Consider the following 27,476-nt stretch of genomic DNA (forward strand, 5'->3'; position numbering starts at 1 on the left):
CCTGAAGGTCGGCAATGGTCTTCCTCGGTTACGAGTGGACGGCCATCATCATGTATATGGGCAAATCAAAAATAGAAACAAAAACAATAAAAGTCAAAAGGTTGAAAAATACACTCACACACACACACACAGTTCTTTCAAAAGTGCTCTAGACACATTGACTGGCGACACCAATTGGTTAAGGGCTTAATTACACACATACATACATGCACACAGTACACACACATACTTGGCATTGGTCTTACCAGGGTTCACTGCTCCTCAGAGAATATTTATTGAAGACCATAGTACTACAAACATACTTATATATACACGTTTGTGCATGTGTGTATGTATGTATATATATATATATATATATATATATATATATATATATATATATATATATATATATATATATATATACACATATATAAATATGTGTGTGCTTTTATATGTACGTTTGTTTACATTTATCTATTTGTCTGACTGTCTACCTATCTATGCACACACACACACATACACGTGTGTATATGTATATACGTGTGGCTATATGTGTGTGTGTATATATGTGTGTGTGTATATATGTGTGTGTGTATATATACGTATACATATGTGTGTGTGCATTATATATATATATATATATATATATATATATATATATATATATATATATATATATATATATATATATATATGTGTGTGTGTGTGTGTGTGTGTGTGTGTGTGTGTGTGTATATACATCTTATAGTAAAAATAGATACATAAGGGTGGAAAACCACAGGAACAATACCATATGTCCAACACAAGATATAATATGTGTGTTCAATTCCTTCAGGAATCAATAAATAAATTTATAGTTTTCAGTCTCTAAGGTGTCTAAAAGGTACGCTAAAAAGACAGGCAAATACAACGATATAAACTTTAGAAATATCATGAATGTTCAAAATATTTATTTTAAAATATCTATAAACATGCATAATTACCAAATTGTATAAGAATATAAGAATTTAAGTTAAAACATTACGATATATAAACGTACATTATGATATAATATAACATATAATGGGTAAATATATACGGTATGATGAAGTTATAAATTTACATATATTATATTAAAAACGTGTACATTAGGACAGGATAGAAATATATATATATATATATAATATACAAGTTAAGTTAAAAGTATACATCTACGGACCAGTTGTTTTTTACTTGTATGTTAACATATTGTATATGTCACTCTAAGCTTTTTATGTTTTCTATATGTTTATTCTTTCTTCTTTATGTATAACAAACATCCTGATGAAGGGAGTGTCTAATCTCTAATATGAGTACAACACCATATTAATAGACACATCCCAGAAACGGGGTACTACTCAAGCAGAGCGGACCCGAACGCGCAGTCGCGCGTCCGCGCTAGCTAGTCGTGAGTGGTAGATCCTACGAAAAGTGCACGCGAGCGCGCGTGCAAATGAATACATTTGTGCGCATGCAAATTAGTAAATAATTTCTTTTAAACAAAGTAAATAATTTTTTTAAAATTACTTTTTACTTTTCTAAACAACGTAGATAGGTAGAAGGAATAAAAATAACACACTATCTGTTTTTGTTAACTTCATACATTTTTTTTCTTTTAATTAAATTTTGTGAACAAAATAATTTTTATTTTCTAAACAACGTAAATAAATTTTAAAAAAGGTGCACATTGGGATTAGACACTGAGGGAAACTTGATATGCTAGAAATAACAGCTAAACGCAAAAAGAAAAAAAAAACTGTAACCTTTACTTTTCTGAAATCACTGTGGATATATTTCGGCTATGTGCTTGATAAATGTCTGAAAGTTCTCCCACGAATTCCCACACTTCATATCGTAATAATCACGGTACATTGGCTCATCAATATGTGACCATTTCATGTTACCACATGATCCACTTTTATATTTCAGTCTACGTTTTATCCGTGACCAGAATGGGCCACATATCCGTGAAAATCGTAGTTCCTGGCTCCACATTTTCAATGATTGCAGCTTCTAACGTTTCGCGCGCACTTTACGTAGGATCGACCACTCACGACTAGCTAGCGCGGACGCGCGACAGCGCGTTCGGGTCCGCTCTGCTTGAGTAGTACCCAGAAACGGTCCGTAGATGTATACTTTTAACTTAACTTGTATATTATATATATATTTTTTCTATCCTGTCCTAATGTACACGTTTTTAATATAATACATGTAAATTTATAACTTCATCATACCGTATATGATCCAATGTTTGGAGGGATTGTCACCGATTTCAGCTCAAGATAAAAGCAAGTTTATTTCGTGCATTACAACAGCATAATGTGATAATGTACAGTACCAATCAGTTTCACGCTAAGGATTCAACAGAGTATTAAGTGAATAGATACATCTGGTTCATAGTTGCTGATGAAATAAAATGAGAAGGGAGTTCAGTTAAGAGTTATGTCCCTTGGTACCAAAAGATCGCCACTGGGGTGGTTACACTGTAAGTTGGTAAGAGTTTTCTGGAAAAGTTTGTAGGAAATGTGTGTCTCCTTAAGGTTTATGTTTGTGTGGAAATGGAATGTATGTAGTGTTACTGTATGTATAACCTTTGCAAGCGGTGTGACCATACACATCTGTGTTTGTTTGCGTGCTTTCTTTCTTTTATGTATTGGATAAATTTGTGGGGTCTTGATGTGTGCATATAGTGTGTGTGTAGAGGTACAATATGTGTGGGAGTTTATATTGGGGGTGGGGTGGTGGAAAAAAGTATGTTGGGTAGGTGTCCGCCGTGTTGGGGTGTGTGTTTGTGGGGCATTAGTGTATGCTCTAGTCAAACTCTTTGCCGGTGTTGGTGGGTCGAAGTTGATTGTAGTCATGATGGGGTACATAGATATGATAGGAACTACTTCCTTTCATGTGGGCAAGGACTAAAGATTTCACTTCTGCTATTCAGGTAAATGCCTGGGTGTTTGGTGGTTTCACTGTGGCTGGCCAGGGATGTGACGAATCGTCTTTCCAGAATCCTGAAAGAGGACCTGTGGTTATACAGGTGCCGCTTGAAGGCTGTCCCGGCTGATCTGACATATTTCTAGGCTAGGTTGTACTCACATTACTCGCACATTTTCAGTTGGCTCCATGCCTGGATATGCTGTTGTTGTTGGAGCTGCCATCGGTGCTGTTATTATTATGGGTCTGGTAATATTGCTGCAGCTGTTGTCATTGTAGTGGTCATCCCTGCCCGTGGCGTTGGTGAGACTGTTGCCAATGGTGATGTGGGTGCCATCATTGGTAATATTGGGCGTGGGGCCGGTAACCTCACTGGTGTTGCTGGTGTGTGCATGGTCGTCATCTCCGGCCATAGTACTGGTACTGGGGGTCGTTGGCGTCAGTGCTGTGTTTCTGCTGCTGTTGCTGCTTCCGATACAGATGTTGTTCGATGATCTGTTGCTGCTATTACTATGGTTGTTAGGTCTGAGTATCACCACAGGCTCATAGATGACTCCTTCAGCCTCGCATTGACCAACCAATGCTTTGAGAGTGGATTTGTATATCTGTGTGTGTGTGTGTCTTTGTGTCTGTGTTTCCCCCACCATTGCCTGACAACCGATGTTGGTGTATTTACGTCCCCACAACTTTGCAGTTCGGCAAAAGCGACCGATAGTACTACGCTTAAAATACGTCCTAGGGTTGATTTGTTCGACTAAAACACTTCAAGGCGGTACTCCGGCATGGCTGCAGTCAAATAACTGAAACAAGAAAAAGGATAAAGAAAAACCAATTATTTCTCCATAACCGAACTTTATTTACAAAAAGTGGAAAGCATTTGGGCCTGCCTTAAGCGAGGAAATAAACGGTACTTGTCGTCCTTTGTGGGGTTTCTTTTTTTTTAGACGTTATCGTATTGTTTAAAAAAGATTTGGCTGCTATTTCCAATAGGCCAAGAGTCTACGTAAAAGTTTCGCCTTCATTGTCTTGCTATCTCCATGGAAACTGTTGCAACTTCCTGTATGTCAGCAAAAGAGTCTTTCGATTAGCTAAATTTACATTATTTTAAATATTTGTGACATTTTTATGATTAATTTCTTTAAAAAGAAAAAAATGAAATGGATGTATTTTTCGTCAGCAGCAAGCAATTTTTTTTTAATCTTCTTCATATATGTGTGTGTGTAAAATTTTAAAATTTAATTTGTTTAGTGTATAATTAATTACGAAATAATACAATTCTAAATTCTCATTTACTTAAAAAATGTATTATGAAGCGGATGAAAAACAAACCGATCTAAAGGCAACTGGCGGCATTGGGTTTGAGAGTATTAATCTCAACATAGGATCGTCCTTATTTTTTAATCAACTTTATGTAAACATACAATGAGTTCTGCAAGTAAGGTAAGATAATTTATGAATTAAATCTGAATATATATAATTCTTTTACGTTAGCTCCACTCTTGAAAAAATTATATAATTAAGGGTGATTTGCCATTGATCAAATCACCCTTAATTAAATAATTTTTAATCGGTCTTGTGCGATGAATATTTCTCACCCGTCGATATTTATAAATTCTTTCAAATGTTGGATTTGAGAAACACCACTTTGTTTTCTCTTACCGACAATGTTTGGAAAACAAAAAATTATTTAAAATGGTAATTTGGTCACGAGAAAAAATACATGTCTGGTTTTATTTGTATTTTAAGGGCATGCTTGATTATATATTAAAAATCATTTCTATGTTATATTTTAGGCTGTTATCTTTATAAAGGCGTGGGAATGACAAAGCATGGTACAAAATCCCGCCTTTTACAATGTTGACTTTTTCGAGTAATTTGTAACACTATATATTTGTTCTTGTATTCCTACACTTTTACTTGCATATTGCTAAATATTAACATACAAATACTATGTCGTACTAATTAAGATTTGTTTTAGAAAATATTTTAAAACCTTAATTGCCGCATCATTGTATTTTGGTTCCCATCAGCAGTTATCTCCCCTGATATGCATCCAGATACCGACGGCTTATTAGCAAAACTGATCTACTATCTATTCCGTCAGACTAAGATGTAGTTGTTACTTGAGATCTAATCTTGCTGCCTGATATGTTTCCTGTTGTGTAGTGTTGGTGATGCCTGATCGAATGACTCCTTAAGACCCCCATACCATATCCTTTGTCTGATTAACCCTTTGTTACCATATTTCTGTTGAAATACACTTCAACTAAGTTGTCATTATGGAGTTGGGGTTTGGAACTTGAAATTTTGATCGAAGGGTTTAAAATAATAATAATGATAATAATAATAATGAGCTTATCATATACAGTTAATAAAAATGTTTAAAACACAACTCATTCTCATAGGCAGCGCTTTATCGTGGTTTGCAATTTGATTCCTCCGTTGTCATTGGTTCTAGTGGTAGCCACAAAGAGGACCTACGAAGTGATCCAGTTAGCTAGTAATAACAACCTGATTTCCCTTAAAAGACTCTTTATTCTCTCACTCGCGTATATATATATATATATATATATATATATATATATATATATATATATATATATATATATATATAAGCAACAAGGATATCCAGAGGTAATGCAGTACGATCACTTCACGCAACTCCATTTAATTGAACAATGCAACCATTACATCAATTTAAAAGCAGACCAATCCTCAGCTGCACAAAGACATAGAATTTAATTAAAATAAAACAGATGGACACAGTATAATTTTGCCTAAAATCTCCAAGTTACCCTTCCTTCCACTTAAAAGCTACTAAGTTATCAGGAAGATAACTTTTATACGGGGTCAGTTTTAATTTATAGACTAGTTTTATCAAATCATTGTATATCTACGGCTGGGTCTGTTAGGAGTAGGGCTGAGGGAGTCGACAGAAATCAGTGGGTATAGTTATAAAAATCAAGATTTATTCATGGGATTTGGTAAAGGAAAACTTAAATCAAGATGTTAGCTGACAATTAAGGGGGCTAGCCACTAGCATTGATAATGAAACGGTGGTGGTGGTGGGGATCTTATCATCTAGTACTACAGTTAAATATTTTAAGCAATACTGCTATATTGTATAAAGTTTAGGGTTATTCAGAGGATTATTTAAGAAGAATAATTATAATAAAAGGATAAAATGTTTTATGAATATTTTTGAGTATATACTCTGGTATATCATCATCATCATCATCATCATCATCGTTTAACGTCCGCTTTCCATGCTAGCATGGGTTGGACGATTTGACTGAGGACTGGTGAAACCGGATGGCAACACCAGGCTCCAATCTGATTTGGCAGAGTTTCTACAGCTGGATGTCCTTCCTAACGCCAACCACTCAGAGAGTGTAGTGGGTGCTTTTACGTGTCACCTGCATGAAGGTCAGTCAGGCGGTACTGGCAACGGCCACACTCAAAATGGTGTATTTTATGTGTCACCTGCACAAGAGCCAGTCCAGGGGCACTGGCAATGATCTCGCTCGAAAATCCTACGAAGCCCAGTCAGGCGGTACTGGCAACAGCCACGCTCAAAATGGTGTATTTTATGTGCCACCCGCACAAGAGCCAGTCCAGGGGCACTGGCAACGATCTCACTCGAAAATCCTTATGCATGTCACGGGCACAAGTGCCAGAAAGGCGACGCTGGGCACAGGTGCTATCTCGATTTCGCTTTCGCTTGTCCCAATAAGTCTTCGCAAGCTGAGTTTCATGTCCAATGAAGGAGACTACGTTGGCACGGGTGCCAGTCGTCGAATTTAGTTCGATTTCACTTGCCTCAACAAGTCTTCGCAAGTGGAGTTTAGTGTCCAATGTAGAAAAGGTGTGCATAAGTGGGCTGGCTACACCCCTGGCAGAGGCCTTGGATTTAGGTCTCACTTGGCTTGCCGAGTTTTCTCACGCACAGCACATTTCCAAAGGTCTCGGTCAGTAGTCATCGCCTCGGTGAGGCCCAATGTTCGAAGGTCTTGCCTCACCACCTCAGCCCAGGCCTTCCTGGGCCTACCTCTTCTACGGGTTCCCTCAACTGTTAGAGTGTGGTACTTTTTCACACAGCTATCCTCATCCATTCTCACCACATGTCCATACCAGCGCAATCGTCTCTCTTGCACACCACAACTGATGTTCAGCTTTTCTCTCAAGATACTTACACTCTGTCGAGTATGCACACTGACATTACACATCCAACGGAGCATACTGGCTTCATTCCTTGCGAGCTTACGCATGTCCTCAGTAGTCAGCCCATGTTTCACTGCCATGTAGCATGGCTGTTCATACACATGCGTCATACAGTCTGCCTTTTACTCTGAGTGAGAGTCCCTTTGTTGCCAGCAGAGGTAAGAGCTCTCTGAACTTTGCCCAGGCTATTCTTATTCTAGCAGCTACACTTTCAGCGCACCCACCCCCACTACTAACTTGGTCACCCAGATAGCGGAAGCTATCAACTACCTCTAGTTTTTCTCTGTGGAATGAGATAGAAGTTGTTTCCTGTTTGTTTACAGTGTTTATTGCACATGAGCATCTGCCACATACAAAAACTATCTTCCCAGTTAACCTGCGTTTGATATTGCTGCACCTCTTATGTGTCCATAGCTTGCACCGGGTACATCTTATAGAGTTACTACCTACTCCTTTTCTACATACTGAGCAGCAATTAGTGCAAGGTCATCAGCATAAAGGAGCTCCCAGTGACATCCTGTCTTGAATTACTCTGTTATCGCCTGGAGGACTATGATAAATAGGAGGCGACTGAGGACAGAACCTTGGTGGACCCCTACCTCTACCCGGAATTCTTCACTGTACTCATTGCCAACCCTCACCTTACTGACAGCGTCTCTGTACATGGCTTGCACAGCTCTCACTAACCATTCTTCTATCCCTAGTTTCCTCATTGACCACCAGATAAGGGATCGGGGGACCCTTTCAAAGGCTTTCTCCATGTCGACGAAAGCCAGGTACACAGGTTTATCCTTGGCTAGGTATTTCTCCTGCAGCTGTCTTACCTGAAATATAGCATCAGTGGTGCTTTTCCCTGGCACGAACCTAAACTGCATCTCATCTAAGCTGACTCGCTCCCTAATTAGTTGGTCTATGACCCTCTCCTGGTTAACAATATGGGTCACTAGGCTATAGCCGACACTGCCAGATATTTTGAGCATCTCTGCAGTGATTCCTGATGGGCTGGGGGGCTTTCCCTGTCTTCATACTCATAATTGCTTTATCTACCATGGAACTCTCAACTCAGATAGCTGGTCCCTCTGTTGGGTCGACATTCGACAGACTCTCTTTCTCCCATTCATTCTCTTTATTGAGCAATCTTTCATAGTGGCGTCTCCAAACCTCTTTCTTTGCAGCCTCATTTAGAGCAAGCGTACCATCATTCATGCGAACACATTTCTCTCCCACGACATCACGATTCTCTCTCACAGACTGTCTTGCAACATGAAATATTTCAAGTCTTTGGTCCTCACGGCGCAGAACATTGGCAAACATTTTCTTATCTGCTTCCCCTCTGGCTAGATAAACCTGTCTCCTAACTTCCCTTCTAGCAGTCTGATACACTTCCCTGCTACCTCCATTCTTCCAGTCCTTCCAATCCTGTTTCTTTTGTCTGATAGCCCTGTTACACCACCAAGTTACTTTGGGTCGAGAGGGGACTTTACACCAGCCACAGATCTGGTCGGCAGCACTCAGCAGGTTGTCCTGTAGGAACCTCCAGTTGTCTTCCATATTGTATGATGCTATATCCCCTTCTATTTCGTCAAATGCTTCAAGTAGTATGTCTCTAAATCTCTGTCTGTTCGGTCTACTTCTGAGCATTCTTTTTGCCTTTATCCCGAAGTCGCTAACTACTAATTTGTGTTGAGGGGTACATTCTTCGCCAGGGAAGGTTTTGGCATTTATAAGCCTCCCTATTTCTGGCAAGGATGTAGTCGATTTGGCTAGTGTGTCTGCCGGAGCGGTAGGTGACTAGGTGACAGGCAGGTTTCTTGAAATTGGTATTGCAAACCATAAGATCGTTTGCATCACAAAGCTCCAGCAGTCTGGTTCCCTCCTCATTGCGGGAACCGAAGCCATAGCCTCCATGAATGCCATGGAAAACCCCTGCATGACGTCCGACATGACCATTGAAATCACCAGCCACAAAGAGATGGTCCCTGTCATTCGTCAATGAGGTAATTTGCAGGAGGGTGTCGTAGAATTGGTCTTTCTGCCCATCCGGTAGCCCCGGTTGAGGGGCATGAAGCACTAGCCTAATCTTAAGTACTCTGTTACATATTCTAACTACCTCAATTACCTTATCAACCCATTCCTCTGCTAGGAGTATTCCCACACCCCCGACCCCGTCAGTGTTCCCTGCCCAGAAAATCTTGTACCTGTGTTCTTTGCCTGTGAGGAACCTCGCAGAACCTCCTCTCCATCTAACTTCTTGGATGCAGCACAAATCTACGCGTCTCAGTTCAAGCCTGTGAGACCCTGGGATGGGGGAAAGCAGTGTCGTGCACCTGAAAAGAAAGCTTGCATTTGGCAGAATTCATAAACGAAACAATACCTACAACCTGCATATACTACACAATCTTTATGCGCTATAAGGTCAATAAGAGGGGAGGTTTGGTATAAGGTCACTAGCAGTGTTCGCGGGAGACAGCTAAGGATGGTAGACGATCTAAACTTCCGGTACTGGTGGAGGGGGTGAGAGGGCAGGAATACCGTGAGCTAAGAGAGCTTCGTCGTAGTTCTGTCAGCAGTGAGATTCAAAGACGAATTAGGATGAAGTTGGAAATTCAACTGGTTATATAGAGTTAGGGTCACGTACGAGTCGAAGAGGGAGAGGGGGAGAGAGAAGTAGTGATGCAGAGAGAGAGGGGGAGAGAGGGAAATAGTGGTGCAGAGAGAGAGAGAGAGAGGTACAGGCAACACAACATCACGCTGGTTAAATTCCTTGGGTTTTTAGAACAAAGTTGAAAGAGACAGCAGTGTATAAATCGTGAGATTAAATGCTTAAATCAGTAACATAATTGAATGAGAATTAAATCGTAATTCTTAAAGGGAGGAGAGACAAAATTTTAGACAGGTTTGGGCTTAGAGGAGCATAACTTGAATAAAGTAAAGAAAAAGCAATAACTTGAATAAGATAAAGAAGAAAAAACCATAAATAAGCATGAATTTAAGACAAAACAGAGATCGAATGATGTTTACATGGAAAGAAATATATAGATAATAGAGAAGGGGGTGGGAAGGCGCAGAAAGAAGGGATAATATATGAAAGTTAGAAGGATAAAAATTTTCTTAGCTGTACATATTTTGGAGATCTAAGTTGTAGTTCTGTCAGCAGAAAGATTCGAAGACGAATTAGGATGAAGTTGGAAATTCAACTGGTTATATAGAGTTAGGGTCACATACGAGTCGAAGAGGGAGAGGGGGAGAGAGAAGTAGTGATGCAGAGAGAGAGGGGGAGAGGGAAATAGTGGTGCAGAGAGAGAGAGAGAGAGAAGGTACAGGCAACAGTACATCATGCTGGTTAAATTCCTTGGGTTTTTAGAACAAAGTTGAAAGAGACCAGTGTATAAATCGTGAGATTAAATGCTTAAATCGGTAACATAATTGAATGAGAATTAAGTCGTAATTTTTAAAGGGAGGAGAGACAAAATTTTAGACAGGTTTGGGCTTAGAGGAGCATAACTTGAATAAAGTAAAGAAAAAGCGATACATAAATAAGCATGAATTTAAGACAAAACAGAGATCGAGTGATGTTTACATGGAAAGAAATATATGGTATGTATATATATATATATATATATATATATATATATATATCATATATATATAATCATAAATGCACATAAGGTACATAAGGTAAGATTTGGCTTTTCTAATACCAAGAATTTAACACAAATTATCGCCGCCCATAACTTGAAATTATTAAGCTCTAATTTTATTGAAGATTCTAGTAATATAAATATAGGTAATAATCTGAATTTTCCAGGTGACACAATTATACATAATCTAAAAGTCATCAAAAAATAATAGTACCAATATTAATAATAACAACAAAATAGTAATATCTGAACTTAATCCTAATAGAATTAAATTCCTAAGTGTAAATGCTAAAACTAAAAATGCTGTATACAAGTGTAATGTATTAACCAAAAATGAAATTAGGATTTATATTGGTTCGTCTTCGCTTGAAATCTCGAAAAGAATATTGAATCATTATTCAACATTTAGAGATAGAAAGAAACAAAATAGCACGGCGCTTAGTAGTTTAATTTGGCAACTTAAAGACCAAAATAAGGAGTATTCTTTAGAATGGTCAATTATAGGAAGGTTGTTTCCTTACAACAAGGGCAAAGATTTTTGTTCCCTCTGTAATTTAGAATTGTATTTCATACTTTTTTCCAAGGGTGACCTAGTTAACAAAATCACATATAGAGCTTTCAGATGTCAACATATGAATAAACATACGTTTTTATTTCTTTAATCTATTTTGGAGAGGTTAGTTAACTTCATACTAGGATATTATTTTAACTTGGTTTAGCTTTAACTACATACCGGGATATTATATTAAATTTGTTTAGCTTTAATTTCATATAACCTTTCCATATATGTACAATAGTAAGTTTGGTTCCTACTTTATTGAAGTTTCTCTTATATTTCTATGTAATTTTTGTATAGATGACATAAAAATTTTGGATGACTGCTTGCTTTATCATTTTAATCCCCTCTTTTATTTAATCTTATTACTAAGTTAATGTATATTTAAGATTTCAGTGGTTGCTATTTGAGTGTAACCTAATTTAGTAATTTAGTAACTTTGTAATTTGTAATTTATAATCTCTTATTTATCTTGATTGCATATCCTTTATTTGTCTCAAAAATATTTTAATTTAAAAATCAATATAACGATATGATAGGATTAATAACATTGACTGATTTATTTAGATTCTAAAAATATATATTATTTTGCCAGATTTACCTCTCTTTGACAATGGAAAAAAAAATTTTTTATGTTAACTTTAACTTTATTTTTATTATAGTATATTACAGATAAAAAATTTTTTAAGTGAGTTGGTTTTTTTTCTCAAGTATCTAATGAATTATTTGATATAATGGTGTCATTTTCATCTACCTACTTTACATCATAATAGTTACTTAATTTTTCATTTATATTTATATGTGAGATAGTAACGATTACATCGTGATAGTTGTTTGCTTTTTACTTTATCGATTAAATCCGTTCCTTCTTTTGATATTGTTTTTAATATTGTATTGAAACCCATTACTAAGTTAATTTATTATAATTTTTCTTAAACTTTGATAGCTGCAATCTGAATGTAACCTAATTTATTTTACTTATTATTATTTATAATTTATATTCTCTAATTTATCTTGTTTACATAACCTTAAAATAATGTCCTAAACTTAAAATGAAATATAATTATTTGATATGATTATGTACATTTGAGTAGATTATATTTTACATAAATATTATTTACTAGATTTACCTCTCTTTGACCATTAATTTATAAATATATTTTTTAATATAATATATAGCAGTTTATTTTCTTTCTTCGTTTTATTTACTTTCAAAAGTCCAACGGTTTTTATTGAAATTTATAGCGTCCCTTACTCGTTCGCTACTTAACATCCTAGGTTAATATCCTAATTTAACAACACCACTTACTTACTTACTTTACTATGTAACGGTTTTCTTAACTGATATTGTATGCAGTGTCAATATGTTTCATGTCATTTCAACCTGTTTATACACATGTAATTTAAGGACAACTATTAATGTTGTCTGTTATTTACTGTCTGCTATGAATTAATCAAATCTGACCCTGAAGAGATACAATATTCCATATTTTATAAGATACAGGAGTGAGTCGGGATATTGCATCGAAATGTTCATAGGTCATTAATAAAGTCTTTACAATGGATTGTGTTATAGCTCTTATTTAAATTGATATGCACACAAAATTGTATGATTAACAACCTTTCATATGAGAATTTTGTTACGTTGATAACAGGTACAATATTTTTACCAAATTTTTGGTAGAGATCTATAAATACAAATATATATATTTATATATATATATATATATATATATATATATATATATATACCAGAGTAAGCACATAAATGTGAAACAAGGTGAGAAAAAATAGTACTCGGATACCAGAGGCAGAGGTAATATGCTTTATTATTAAAGCTGCAAAAACATCACAAAATATCACAAAAACTGCTACTCAGAGTTTCATGTTCCCATTCATGTGTGTGTGTGTGTATATATATATATATATATATATATACTTACACACACACATATATTCTGCATATCTTGAAACATGTTCTTTAATCCTGACTGGGTCTTGAAAACTCAGTGATAAAAGTGGCATGTCACACCACTATTAACCAGTCTGTGCTTGTTACTTTGGTGATTTTCTGGATCTAGAAAAAGTGCAAGTAAAAATAGGATTGAGATTTTTCTCAGTAAAATCTCAAAATACATAGAATTTACAGAAATTCAGTTTTGGTAAACCTCATAAAGCAAATGTATGATCAAGGGAGTTTCACCAGTAACCACTGTCTCTTTGACATAATATATCTAGTGTTATTTTATCTTATATGTCATTTCGTTTTTTTTTATATGGTCGGATTTATGGGAAATTTGGTTGCTTTTTCTACCAAGATTAGAAGGTTTCCTCATTGAATTATTTTCATTTGTGGTCGTGCTTCTTCACAAACTTTATGGGACTGGGATTATTCATGATCGAATGTTATTTGTTAGCTCAGCCACGATCATCTTATATTTTTAGGTCTAATGCATGTAGAACTATGTTACCCAGTGTTCTCTTTTAAAGGCAGTAGTGTAATTCGAAGAGAATTTGACTGTTATTTCTAGCAATCAGAGAATGCCATGTAGAGGTTCCTTTGTTAATTTTGTGATGCTAGGTTTTAAATAGGCGTTGGAAGTTGTAATGATATGACTAAAAAAGTAAGTTCATGGTCCATGTTCTAGTTCAAAACAGAATTACTGAGAATTTGGTTACCATTGTAAAAGATTTTGTAATACTGAGTTTGCAAACTCAATCAGTGAATTAATAGTAGAAGAGGTATGAGTTAATGATATCATAGGATATTGTGATAAATGTGAATCCTAGAAGAAAAGGACCATGGAGTTCGACAGAAAATTTGGTGTTGGTCATTTTATGTATGGTGTATAATTTATGTAACATTATCATCTGAAAGTTGGATACTTATCACAATCTACTTTCTCTTCCTTAATCATTCTTAATGCGAAAACAGTATGTCTACTTATATAACCTTCTAAGTGTATCTCATTGGTTAGTATAAAATATATGCCCCAAAGAGTTTCCTGCAAATAATTAGTTTAAATCAAATTTTAAAGTAAAATCTCTCTCTCTCTCTCTCTCTCTGTATATATATATATGTGTGTGTGTATATATGTATATGTATAGGTACGGGTGTGGCTTTGTGCACGGCACCTTCAACAAGTGTCTACTGTAGCCTTGGGCTGACTAAAGCCTTTTGAGTGGATTTGGCAGATGGAAACTGAAAGAAGCCTATTGTGTATGTGCATGTGTGTCTATATATATATATATCATCATCATCATCGTTTAACGTCCGCTTTCCATGCTAGCATGGGTTGGACGATTTGACTGAGGACTGGTGAAACCGGATGGCAACACCAGGCTCCAATCTAATTTGGCAGAGTTTCTACAGCTGGATGCCCTTCCTAACGCCAACCACTCTGAGAGTGTAGTGGGTGCTTTTACGTGTCACCCGCACGAAAACGGCCACGCTCGAAATGGTGTCTTTTATGTGCCACCCGCACAAGCCAGTCCAGGGGCACTGGCAACGATCTCACTCGAAAATCCTACGGGAGCCAGTCAGGCGGTACTGGCAACGGCCACGCTCAAAATGGTGCATCTCATGTGCCACCCGCACAAGAGCCAGTCCAGGGGCACTGGCAACGATCTTACTTGGCTTGCCGGGTCTTCTCACGCACAGCACATTTCCAAAGGTCTCGGTCAGTAGTCATCGCCTCGGTGAGGCCCAATGTACGAAGGTCTTGCCTCACCACCTCAGCCCAGGTCTTCCTGGGCCTACCTCTTCCACGGGTTCCCTCAACTGTTAGGGTGTGGCACTTTTTCACGCAGCTATCCTCATCCATTCTCACCACATGTCCATACCAGCGCAACCGTCTCTCTTGCACACCACAGAGAGACGATTGCGCTGGTATGGACATGTGGTGAGAATGGATGAGGATAGCTGCGTGAAAAAGTGCCACATATATATATATATATATATATATATATATATATATAAATAAGGATAAGATCGATATTCAAAATATTGATTTTATCAAGTGGCCAGCATGGGAATAAAAACCATCAAAGGTAATAATTATTTAAAATTATAATACAGGGTATCTAAGAGATACCGCCGCGCTGAAAAATAGCAGTCAAATCCTGACTCTAAACCACAATAAATGTTCACATAGCACAAGGAGCAAAGACGAAAACAAAATAAACCAGTAAAAATAACAAGATAATTCCAGATCCTGGATTTCTGGCTTTGCATAAATAATGCTTTGCCTTCATCGGTGGAATATACTCAAGCACATAAATACAAATATATGTATATAAACAGTATACTTACATATACGGACGTATACACACATATATATGCACGTATGTACACGACTAGCTTAAATAGTCCGCCTAAAAACTCCTTGTGCGATACGGACAGAATATCAGCGCAGTAAATACACTGACAAAACAAATTTATATAAATAAGGATAAGATCGATATTTAAAATATTGATTTTATCAAGTGGCCAGCATGGGAATAAAAACCATCAAAGGTAATAATTATTTAAAATTATAATACAGGGTATCTAAGAGATACCGCCACGCTGAAAAATAGCAGTCAAATCCTGACTCTAAACCACAATAAATGTCCACATAGCACAAGGAGCGAAGACGAAAACAAAATAAACCAGTAAAAATAACAAGATAATTCCAGATCCTGGATTTCTGGTTTTGCATAAATAATGCTTTGCATTATTTATGCAAAGCCAGAAATCCTTGTGCTATGTGGACATTTATTGTGGTTTAGAGTCAGGATTTGACTGCTATTTTTCAGCATGGCAGTATCTCTTAGATACCCTGTATTATAATTTATATATATATATATATCATCATATAGCCACTCTTGCAAGCTACGCAGACGATACAAAAGTCTCGCAGAAAATACAGAACTCCAGTGATTTTGCACACCTGCAGCAGGAGTTGGACTCAGTTTACAGATGGGCTAAGGGTAATAATATGCAGTTTAATGCTGAAAAATTCCAAGCCCTGCGCTACCAACGCCCAAAACTCAATATGAAACTTACAGAGTACACTGGTCTGCAAGGAATTTCAATCCCAGAGCCTAAATCAGTGAGAGACCTGGGTATCGACATGAGTGATGATACCTCTTTCCAAGTGCACATTACCAGGATGGCAACAAAGTGCAGACGGTTGGCTGGATGGATCCTGAGAACATTCAGAACCAGAGATAAGGAAACCATGATGATCCTCTGGAGAACATTCGTCCTCAGCCGCCTGGATTACTGCTCACAGCTGTGGTCACCCAGCAATGTGAAATTAACAGCAGACCTTGAAGCAATCCAGAGAAGATTCACAAAGAAGATTGTCTCTTTGCAACTGCTCAGCTACTGGGAAAGGCTGAAACAGCTAAGACTCTACTCCCTGGAGAGGTATGCAGTAATATACATCTGGAAGACCCTGGAAGGAATTGTGCCAAATTTTGGCAGACGACACTGTATAGTGCCAAAGATCCCAGCAATGCCATCGCGCTTCAGGACCAGTTACTGCAACAGTTTGGGTTTCAGGGGCCCACAGCTTTTTAATATTCTCCCAAAGAGCCTGAGGAACCTGCACAAAGTAGACGTAGAGGTTTTTAAATCAAAGCTGGACCTCTTCCTGTCGAGAGTCCCAGATGAACCTACATCACGGCAGGAGGTGCAAATGAGGGTTGCTAAATCAAACTCCATTCTTCAGCAAGTGCCACATATTGTAAGAAGCTCCCTGTAATAACAGTTTAGCAACACGGTGGTGCATCAGCATGGCCGCAGCTCTAAGCTGAAACTATAATAAAAAATCATTTAACATCTGCCTTCAATACTGACAGGGGTTGGACGGTTTGGCAGGAGTTGGCCAGGCAGAAGACTGCACCAGACCCCAGTATCTGTTTTGGCATGGTTTTTAGATATACTTAAGGAACTCCACTGTGTCAGTTGGAGTAATTATATTAAGTAACGAGAAGATGGATTTGATATTAAAATTTATTCTGTACAATGTTTGTGTCGACCCATTCTGCCATTGTACTTTATCTGTGGGACTCTGTTCAACGTTTTGGATCCATTTTGTAGTCTGGGTCTCTCATCGGGTACATAAGTAGATAAAGTTGTGCCTCACTAAAGATTTTGAGTGCCAGCTGTAATGTTGCAATGTTGTCTAGTTAGGGAATGAATAAAATGCAAACAAGACTGCAGAAACACAAAAATTCAAAATATGAATGTGGAAATCTTGCTTTCCTGTTTAGATAAAACGGCCCTATCAGTTTTTGCTTTTTTGAGAAAAAAGAAGGTCGAAGAAGAAAAGTTAAAAGGAAAAAATAAGATAAACAGGAAAACATATACTTAGTCAGAGAGTTTTGTGTACATACAGTCCGACACAAGCATATGCCCAATCACACACTTGTATGTATATATCTATATATTTTAACGCACATACACCCAGATATACTTATAGGTACACATGTTCACACCTATATATATCTATAATTATATAAAAAAGAAAATCATAATTATGAAGAAAACACATCACTTTCTACTAATATAATTATATAAATGTATATATGTATATATATATACTCTTTTACTTGTTTCAGTCATTTGACTGTGGCCATGCTGAAGCACTGCCTTTAGTTGAGCAAATCGACCCCAGGACTTGTTCTTTGTAAGCCTAGTACTTATTCTATCGGTCTCTTTTTGCCGAACCGCGAAGTTATGGGGGACGTAAACACACCAGCATCAGTTGTCAAGCGATGGTGGGGGGACAAACACACACACATGTATGTATATGTACACATATATACATATATATGACAGGCTTCTTTCAGTTTCCGTCTACCAAATCCACTCACAAGGCTTTGGTTGGCCCAAGGCTATAGTAGCAGATATATATATGTATAGGCACAGGAGTATATATATATATATATATATATATATAGTGTTATATATATATATATATAGTGTTGATATATTTTCGATTATTCTTGATTAATAATATTTGATTAATAGTTAGTCTTTATTGTTTACTAGCAGAAATACCCGGCGTTGCCCTGGTTAAAGAGAATAATGAAATCTAAAAACGCCGTCTAGACTACGCATCATCTTTATATATAGAGATGTATATACACACACGCACCCAAACACACGTATATATATGTATATCAATATAAATATATGAAAGTCAATGAAGTTTCGTAAAAGAAGGTGATCATGTACATACTTTCTTGCTGTTGTGATTATAACACCTCATTGTAAACTATGTTCCTTGTTTTCCCTTGTGGAGCATATACAAATAGGTTTTTTGTTGCTGCCCACTCTTGAGCAGCCAACATACAGTTGTCCATGTGAGAAGCAGGGCTCTTCCAAGAGAAGACCAGCTACAGACAGTGTTTGACCCTGATATTTGTTTATGGACATGGCAAAAGTCACACGAAGGGGGAATTGTAGTCTTCTGAATGTAAAAGGAATGTCTGCTCCTGATGGAGTAAGAGGAATTCTTGGAATAAAGACGTCATCCCCTTTTGCACATCCAGAAAGAATGGTAGCCTCAATAACGTGTGACATCATTTTCTAAATAATGCTCATCTGTTATGTTCGGGTTAAAATTTCATCAACATCAAAAATATATGAATTTTCATGGGAGTTATGGCCGTTATGCAAAGAATATAATTTCCAAATTTCATAAAGATCCATTCAGTACTTTTGACGTAGTTTTGGATAAGAAAACAAATGACTAATGTGTGTGTTTGTGTGCATGTGTATGTGTGTGTGATGGGTGTATATATGTATAGATATCTGTATGCATGTATATATGTATATATGTGTACATATTACATGTACATCTATATATATATATATACATCTACACATATGTATACATATACATGTATGTATAGATCTATATATATATACATATACGTGTACATCTATATGTATACATATACATCTCTCTCTCTCTCTGAAAGTATCTGTCATTACAGTATCAAAATGGTGTACATATACATGTATATGTATACATATACATCTCTCTCTGTCTCTCTCTTTCTGTCTCTCTCTTTCTCTCTTTCTCTCTCTGTGAAAGTATTTGTCACTACAGTATCGAAATGTGATTGTTTCAGTTAGTGGAATAGTTTCATTTTTAAAGTGAAAGTATTTGACATGAGTGTTTTTGTTTCACTTTTGACACGTAATACTTAAATAGTGGAGGAGATATTATGTTGCCGTGTGCTCGAACTCTGCAAGAAGTTAATAATTTTTTTTTACTAAAACACAACTGGAACCCTAAGTAAGGCATGTGTAAAATTTGAATGAAATTGGTTGTGTAGTTCTCGAGTTTTAGGGATTCACACACACAGACAGACAGACAGACACACATTCTCATTTTTATATATATAGATAATATCGTTAAAGGGTTTTTTTTATTAAACTTAGTATATATAAAGTTTAATCTTTTATTCTTAATAATTTTTTTCATTCTTAACTTTTTCATTCATATTTTTATTTTTATTTTTATTTTATTTCTATGTTTGTAGAAATAAGTATTCTTGTATTTTTCTATTATTCAATTGATTTTTAATGATAATTTAATAAACGTTTTTTTTTAAATAGTATAGCTTTAACTATTATACTGGTTAAATATGTACTAATTTTATCTTTATTATTATTTTATCCTTAAACTTCGTTTAAATTGTATTTGAAACGATAATTATGTAAGCTGGTTTTTGTATATAATATACATGTTAGCATATATTATAATTGATGTAGGGATGATTATGGAATGTTTATTATTTTGATATTTTGATATTTTTAATAATTTTTCTATCTTTATAAAATAAGTATTTTATATAAATTCATTTGATACTTATTGTTGGTTGATATATATATTTATTTATTATAATTATTGTTCTATTTACGACCTGAAGATTAGCTGTATTTTTGAATAGAATTTATTTTCGATAATTTTAATTGATTTTAATCGATTTAAATTTCCTTTCTATTTAAAAATTAGTTATGAAACACGTGTAGTCATTTTACTATCTTTATCTTATGATATTTACTTTGTTTTATGTTATACTCATTTATTGTGCTTTTAATTATTAATTTTTCTATATGCGATAGTGGATTTTCATCGATGAGTTCTTGAAACGGACTCCCCAAGCGCGCACGTACTTCTTTGCCCCTCCTGTTCGTGCTTCACAGCATTCAATACATACACACTTCATGTCTGGCTGTACAACCTTTTTGCTTGTTTGTTCATTCACCGTTTCGTTTTCCTGTCTCGTTTTCCATCCACCACTACCCTCCACGAAAATAATTTAATTTGTGTTCGTGGGAAGAGCGATTTCAACGATGCGTACTGCCTTAATTCTTCGAAACTCCGGTGTTTTAATGGTGGCAGCTGATGAAGGAGATGTTTCTATGTGGCTTGCTTGTTTGTTGTACCTTGTTTATCATTTTGTCCATGTTCTTTTGCCACGTCATGTACCCAGTTATGTATCTATATGAACATGTAGATGAAGGTATGTACATACATGTACATATATATGCATATACTCATATATTGTTTGTATCACAACAGAAGGCACGCGTTAACCTTTATACAGTAAGTTTTAACTATTTTTCTAACGCAACTCTCTCTATCTCTATATCTATCTCCCCCTCTCGTTCTTCCCTCTACTGTTCTTCGCCTCTACCTGTCACTACTATCTCTCTCTCTCTCTCTATCTCTTGTTATTCGTCCTTCGCCTCTCACCGTTACTACTACTATCTCTCTCTCTCTCTCTACCTCTCGTTGCTCACATTTATTCTACTTCCTCCCCTTCTTTTTCCTCTGCTACTCTTACTCTCTCTCTTTACACAGCCTTGGTCACATGTGTCCGGCTGCTATTTCTTTTCGTTCTAGGACTCCCCAAGCTCACACGTACTTCTTTTCCCCTCTTGTTCGTGCTTCACAGCGTTCAATACATACACACTTCACGTCTGGCTGTACAGCCTTTTTGCTTGTTTGTTCATTCACCGTTTCGTTTTCCTGTCTCGTTTTCCATCCGCCACTACCCTCCACGAAAATAATTTAATTTGTGTTCGTGGGAAGAACGATTTCAACGATGCGTACTGCCTTAATTCTTCAAAACGCCGGTGTTTTAATGGTGGCAGCTGATGAAGGAGATGTTTCTATGTGGCTTGCTTGTTTGTTGTACCTTGTTTATCATTTTGTCCATGTTCTTTTGCCATGTCATGTACCCAGTTGTACATATATATGCATGACACTGCTTTTCCCCTTCCCAGGCTACAGGCCCACACCCCCAACACCCATACTGTTAGGATTGGCACTCTCAACATCGGCATGCTGAAAGGTAGATCTGGTGAAATTGTTGAGATGCTTGAACGGAGACGCGTAGATATATGCAGCATCCAGGAAGTAAGATGGAGAGGAGGTTCTGCGAGGTTCCTCACAGGCAAAGAACACAGGTACAAGATTTTCTGGGTCGGGGGCGTAGGAATACTTCTAGCAGAGAAATGGGTGGATAAGGTAATCGAGGTAGTTAGAGTAAGTGACAGAGTACTTAAGATTAGACTAGTGCTTCATCATAGATTAGCTACTGTCATCTCAGCCTATGCACCTCAACCGGGGCTACCAGATGGGTCTGAAAGACCAATTCTATGACACCCTTTTGCAAACTACCTCGTCGACGAGTGACAGGGACCTTCTCTTTGTGGTTGGAGACTTCAATGGTCATGCTGGAGGCTTCCATGGCATACATGGAGGCTATGGCTTCGGTTCCCGCAATGAGGAGGGAACCAGACTGCTGGAGTTCTGTGATGCAACCGATCTTATGGTCTGCAATACCAACTTCAGGAAACCTGCCAGTCACCTAGTCACCTACCGCTCCAGCAGACACTCTAGCCAAATCGACTACATCCTCGCCAGAAATAGGGAAAGAGGACGGCTTATAAATGCCAAAACCTACCCTGGTGAAGAATGTACCCCACAACATAGATTAGTAGTTAGCGACTTTGGGATCAAGGCAAAATGGGTTCCCAGAATTAGACCGACTTGGAGGAGAAGGGTGTGGAAACTTAAAGACCCTGCAAATGGACAGAGACTTAGAGACAAGTTGCTTGAAGCATTTAACGAAATAGAAGGGGATATAGCATCATACTACGTGGAAGACAATTGGAGATTTCTGCGGGACAACCTGTTGAAAGCCACCGACCAGATCTGTGGCTGATGTAAGGTCCCCTCTCGACCCAGAGTAACGTGGTGGTGGAACAAGGAGGTAGACGGGGCTATTAGACAAAAGAAACAGGCTTGGAAGGACTGGAAGAACGGCGGTAGCAGGGAATTGTACCAATGTGCCAGAAGGGAGGCTAGGCGACAGGTTTATTTAGCCAGAGGGGAAGCAGATAAGGAAAGATTTGCCAATGTTCTGCGCCGTGAGGACCAAAGACTCGAGGTATTTCGTGTTGCAAGACAGTGTAGGAGAGAGAATAGTGATGTCGTAGGAGAGAAATGTATTCACATGGATGATGGTACGCTTGCACTAAATGAGGATGCAAAGAAAGAGGTCTGGAGATGCCACTACGATAGATTGCTTAATAAAGAGAATGAATGGGAGGAAGAGAGCCTGCCGTATGTCAACCCAATAGAGGGACCAGCTATCCGAGTTGATAGTACCAGGGTAGATAAGTCAGGAATCACTGCAGAGATGCTCAAAATATCTGGCAGTGTTGGCTACAGCCTAGTCACCCGTATTACGAACCAGGTGATACACGAAGGAGTCATACCCAATGACTGGTGTAGCAGCATCATAGTCAACTGCTACAAAGGTAAAGGTGACACTTTAGATACAAATAATTACAGAGGCATCAAGCTGTTAGATCAGGTTATGAAAGTTACAGAGGGGGTCATAGCCCAACTAATTAGGGAGCGAATCAATTTAGATGAGATGCAGTTTGGGTTCGTGCCAGGTAAAAGCACTACTGATGCCTTAATTCTAGTAAGACAGCTGCAGGAGAAATACCTAGCCAAGGATAAACCTCTGTACCTGGCTTTCGTTGACATGGAGAAAGCCTTTGACAGGGTCCCCCGATCCCTTATCTGGTGGTCAATGAGGAAACTTGGAATAGAAGAATGGTTAGTGAGAGCTGTGCGAGCCATGTACAGAGATGCTGCCAGTAAGGTGAGGGTTGGAAATGAGTACAGCAATGAATTCCGGGTAGAGGTAGGGGTCCACCAAGGTTCCGTCCTCAGCCCCCTCCTATTTATCATAGTCCTCCAGGCAATCACAGAGGAGTTCAAGACAGGTTGCCCCTGGGAGCTCCTCTATTCTAATGACGTTGCCCTAATTGCGGAGTCACTATCAGAACTAGAGGAGAAGTTTCAGGTGTGGAAGCAAGGTCTAGAATTGAAGGGCCTTAGAGTCAACCTAGCTAAAACCAAAATCCTAATAAGTAGGAAGGTAGATAAAACACAAACCCCTTCAGGTAGATGGCCCTGCTCAGTATGTAGAAAAGGAGTAGGTAGTAACTCTATAAGATGTACCCGGTGCAAGCTATGGACACATAAGAGGTGCAGCAACATCAAAGGAAGGTTAACTAGCAAGTTAGTTTTTGTTTGTGGCAGATGTTCAGGTGCAATAAAGACTGTAAACAAACAGGAAACAACTTCTATCTCATTCCAGGGTGAAAAACTAGAGGTAGTCGATAGCTTCTGCTATCTGGGCGACCAAGTTAGTAGTGGGGGTGGGTGCGCTGAAAGTGTAGCTGCTAGAATAAGAATAGCCTGGGCAAAGTTTAGAGAGCTCTTACCTCTGCTGGCGACAAAGGGACTCTCACTCAGAGTAAAAGGCAGACTGTATGACGCATGTGTACGAACAGCCATGCTACATGGCAGTGAAACATGGGCTGTAACTGCTGAGGACATACGTAAGCTCACAAGGAATGAAGCCAGTATGCTCCGTTGGATGTGTAATGTTAATGTGAATACCCGTCAGAGTGTAAGTATCTTGAGAGAAAAGCTGAACATTAGAAGCATCAGTTGTGGTGTGCAAGAGAGACGATAGCGCTGAAAAAGTGCCACACCCTAACAGTTGAGGGAACCCGTGGAAGAGGTAGGCCCAGGAAGACCTGGGCTGAGGTGGTGAGGCAAGACCTTCGTACATTGGGCCTCACTGAGGCGATGACTACTGACTGAGACCTTTGGAAATGTGCTGTGCATGAGAAGACCCAGCAAGCCAAGTAAGATCGTTGCCAGTGCCCCTGGACTGGCTCTTGTGCGGGTGGCACATAAGATGCACCATTTTGAGCGTGGCCGTTGCCAGTACCGCCTGACTGGCCTCCGTAGGATTTTCGAGTGAGATCGTTGCCAGTGCCCCTGAACTGGCTTGTGCGGGTGGCACATAAAAGACAACATTTCGAGTGTGGCCGTTGCCAGTATCGCCTGACTGGCCTTTGTGCAGGTGACACGTAAAAGCACCTACTACACTCTCTGAGTGGTTGGCGTTAGGAAGGGCATCCAGCTGTAGAAACTCTGCCAAATTTAGATTGGAGCCTGGTGTTGCCATCCGGTTTCACCAGTCCTCAGTCAAGTTGTCCAACCCATGCTAGCATGGAAAGCGGACGTTAAACGATGATCATGATGATATATATAGGCGTAGGAATGGCTGTGTGGTAAGTAGCTAGCTTACCAACCACATGGTCCCGGGTTCAGTCCCACTGTGTGGCATCTTGGGCAAGTGTCTTCTACTATAGCCTCGGGCCGACCAAAGCCTTGTGAGTGGATTTGGTAGACGGAAACTGAAAGAAGCCCGTCGTATATATGTATATATGTATATATGTATGTGTGTGTATATGTTTGTATGTGTGTGTTTGTCCCCCCCCAACATCGCTTGACAACCGATGCTGGTGTGTTTATGTCCCCGTAACTTAGCGGTTCGGCAAAAGAGATCGATAGAATAAGTACTAGGCTTCTAAAGAATAAGTCCTGGGATCGATTTGATCGACTAAAGGCGGTGCTCCAGCATGGCCACAGTCAAAAGACTGAAACAAGTAAAAGAGTAAAAGATATATATATAAATATATATATATATAAATATATATATATATAAATATATATATATATATATATATATATATATATATATATAAATAATAATTTAGATATAAGCAATGTTAATTCTCTAAATGATGTATTAACAGTAACTGCACGATAAAGTGTAGTATATTGCCACTTAAGTGTGGCTGACCCCTAGGGGTGGATGTTACTGTTGCTTTTAGCCCCAGGAGGACATCTCCTCCAGCTGGCTTATCGACACACTACTGTGTCCTGTTTGCCAAGGGAAGTTATCCCTCCCATCATGATCTGTAGCATGAACGGACCCGGGTTTCAGGGTTATTTCCCTTCGTCAGCGTCCGATAGCCACTGATCTTTGATGAGAGAGATAAAATCTTGGCAATCTTATATCTACTTTTCCAGTGAAATTCTTCACTGATATCGAAAAGGTGAAAACAAGCAATGTTAATTCTCTAAATGAAGTATTAACAATAACTGCACGATAAAATGTAGTATATTGCCACTTAAGTGTGGCTGACCCCTAGGGGTGGATGTTACTGTTGCTTTTAGCCCCAGGAGGACATCTCTTTGTGAATTTTGCTATCCTGGTAATTATTAACATATTTACCCTATCAAAGTTTTTCAACTAAGATAATATAAATATATGGTAGAGGTGCAATGGCCCAGTGGTTAAGGCAGCGGACTCGCGATCGTAGGATCGTGATTTCGATTCCCAAACCGGGTGTTTGTGAATGTTTATGGAGCAAAAACACCTAAAGTTCCACGAGGCTCCAGCAGGGGATGGGGGTGAAACCTGCTGTACTCTTTCACCACAACCTTCTCTCACTCTTTCTTCCTGTTTCTGTTGTACCTGTATTTCAAAGGACCAGCCTTGTCACACTCTGTGTCATGCAGAATCTCCCTGGGAACTACGTTAAGGGTACACGTGTCTGTGGGGTGATCAGCCACTTGCACGTTGATTTCACGAGCTGGCTGTTCTGTTGATCAGATCAACTGGAATCCTCGTCATCATAATCAAGGGAGTGCCAACAACATATATATATATATATATATATATATATATATATAACACAAATAATAAATGAGTATATGCATATATATGTACAGGTATGTGCATACTTACGTCTACCTGTATATATAGGTGCATATCTGGGTACAGGACATTGCAAACAAAACGTAAACAAAAAAATGCTAATAACCAGAGTACAGAACACACACTGGCCACATTTTCCTTCATCAGCTACCCCCATTCTAACACAGGCGTTTAGAAGAGTAGGGCAGGATGCATTGTTAAAATGGCTCCATGTGACCAGCGAGGGGTAAGGAAGAGAGAGAGTGGTAGAGGGAGAAACAAGGGGAGGAAGTAGATATATATATATATATATATATATATATATATATATATATATATATTCAAAATTGGATATGGTACTTATGTTTAGGCACCAGAATATAGTATGGTATTATCCAAAAACCATTCCAAAAGCAAGGTGATCAAAAAATCAAAATAAGCAACACGGATTTTAAAGATGACTGCAGTACGCACATTTCATGCTACTCCATTTATTTAAGTAATGCGAGCATTACATTTTTAACCAACAAATAGAATGCAGCAGTATTGATGTTGAGAGTTTAATTGAAGTAGATGATGGGCTCAACTCCAATGAAAATAATGGAAATCAGGGATCTAGTTCATATAATATCAATATGCCTAATGTTGGAGGAATAATTCTAACTGATAGCACATCAGGAAACGAGTTAAATAATGATGGGATAAATAATATTAGTGTAAATAATTGTAATAATAATAATAGAGATATTAGAAATAATATAGGTGTGGTTGATAACTCCACTAGGTGCAACTGCAGAAATAAGTCCCATTGTCCGTTATTAGGTAGATGTTGCACCCGTAACATAGTTTACAAATGTATTATAAGTACAATAACCGAGAATTATATTTACGTAGGATGTAGCATTAATCTGAAACAGAGAATATATAACCATAGGTCTTCTTTTAGACTAAGACATAAGGCAAATAGTACG

General features: G+C 37.9%; 1 protein-coding gene and 1 long non-coding RNA gene across 14 annotated transcripts in view; one reads left to right on the plus strand and one right to left on the minus strand.

Moving 5' to 3' along the window:
- Positions 1-917: 917 nt before the first annotated feature.
- Positions 918-5,446, minus strand: LOC149136597 (uncharacterized). The gene is made up of 2 exons (XR_016241097.1): positions 4,925-5,446; positions 918-3,731 (listed from the first exon to the last, which is right to left on the minus strand). It is a non-coding gene; the product is annotated as an uncharacterized LOC149136597 (long non-coding RNA).
- The window catches only part of LOC128247375 (BPTF-associated chromatin complex component 1-like), a 134,861-nt gene continuing 109,850 nt past the window's right edge, over positions 2,466-27,476 (plus strand). For 2 of the 13 annotated variants that reach the window (XM_089349248.1, XM_089349246.1), the window contains exon 1: positions 3,934-4,371. In XM_089349248.1, coding sequence (XP_089205374.1) covers positions 4,354-4,371 — 18 coding nt within the window. In that variant the 5' untranslated portion in view covers positions 3,934-4,353. Of the gene's footprint in view, positions 2,486-3,687; positions 3,839-3,873; positions 4,372-27,476 lie in introns of those variants that run through there. The other 11 variants (XM_089349242.1, XM_089349243.1, XM_089349252.1 and 8 more) reach the window with 11 other exon arrangements.

The sequence above is a fragment of the Octopus bimaculoides genome, chromosome 3 (genome assembly GCF_046866305.1).
Source record: "Octopus bimaculoides isolate indiv1 chromosome 3, ASM4686630v1, whole genome shotgun sequence".
NCBI lineage: Eukaryota > Metazoa > Mollusca > Cephalopoda > Octopoda > Octopodidae > Octopus > Octopus bimaculoides.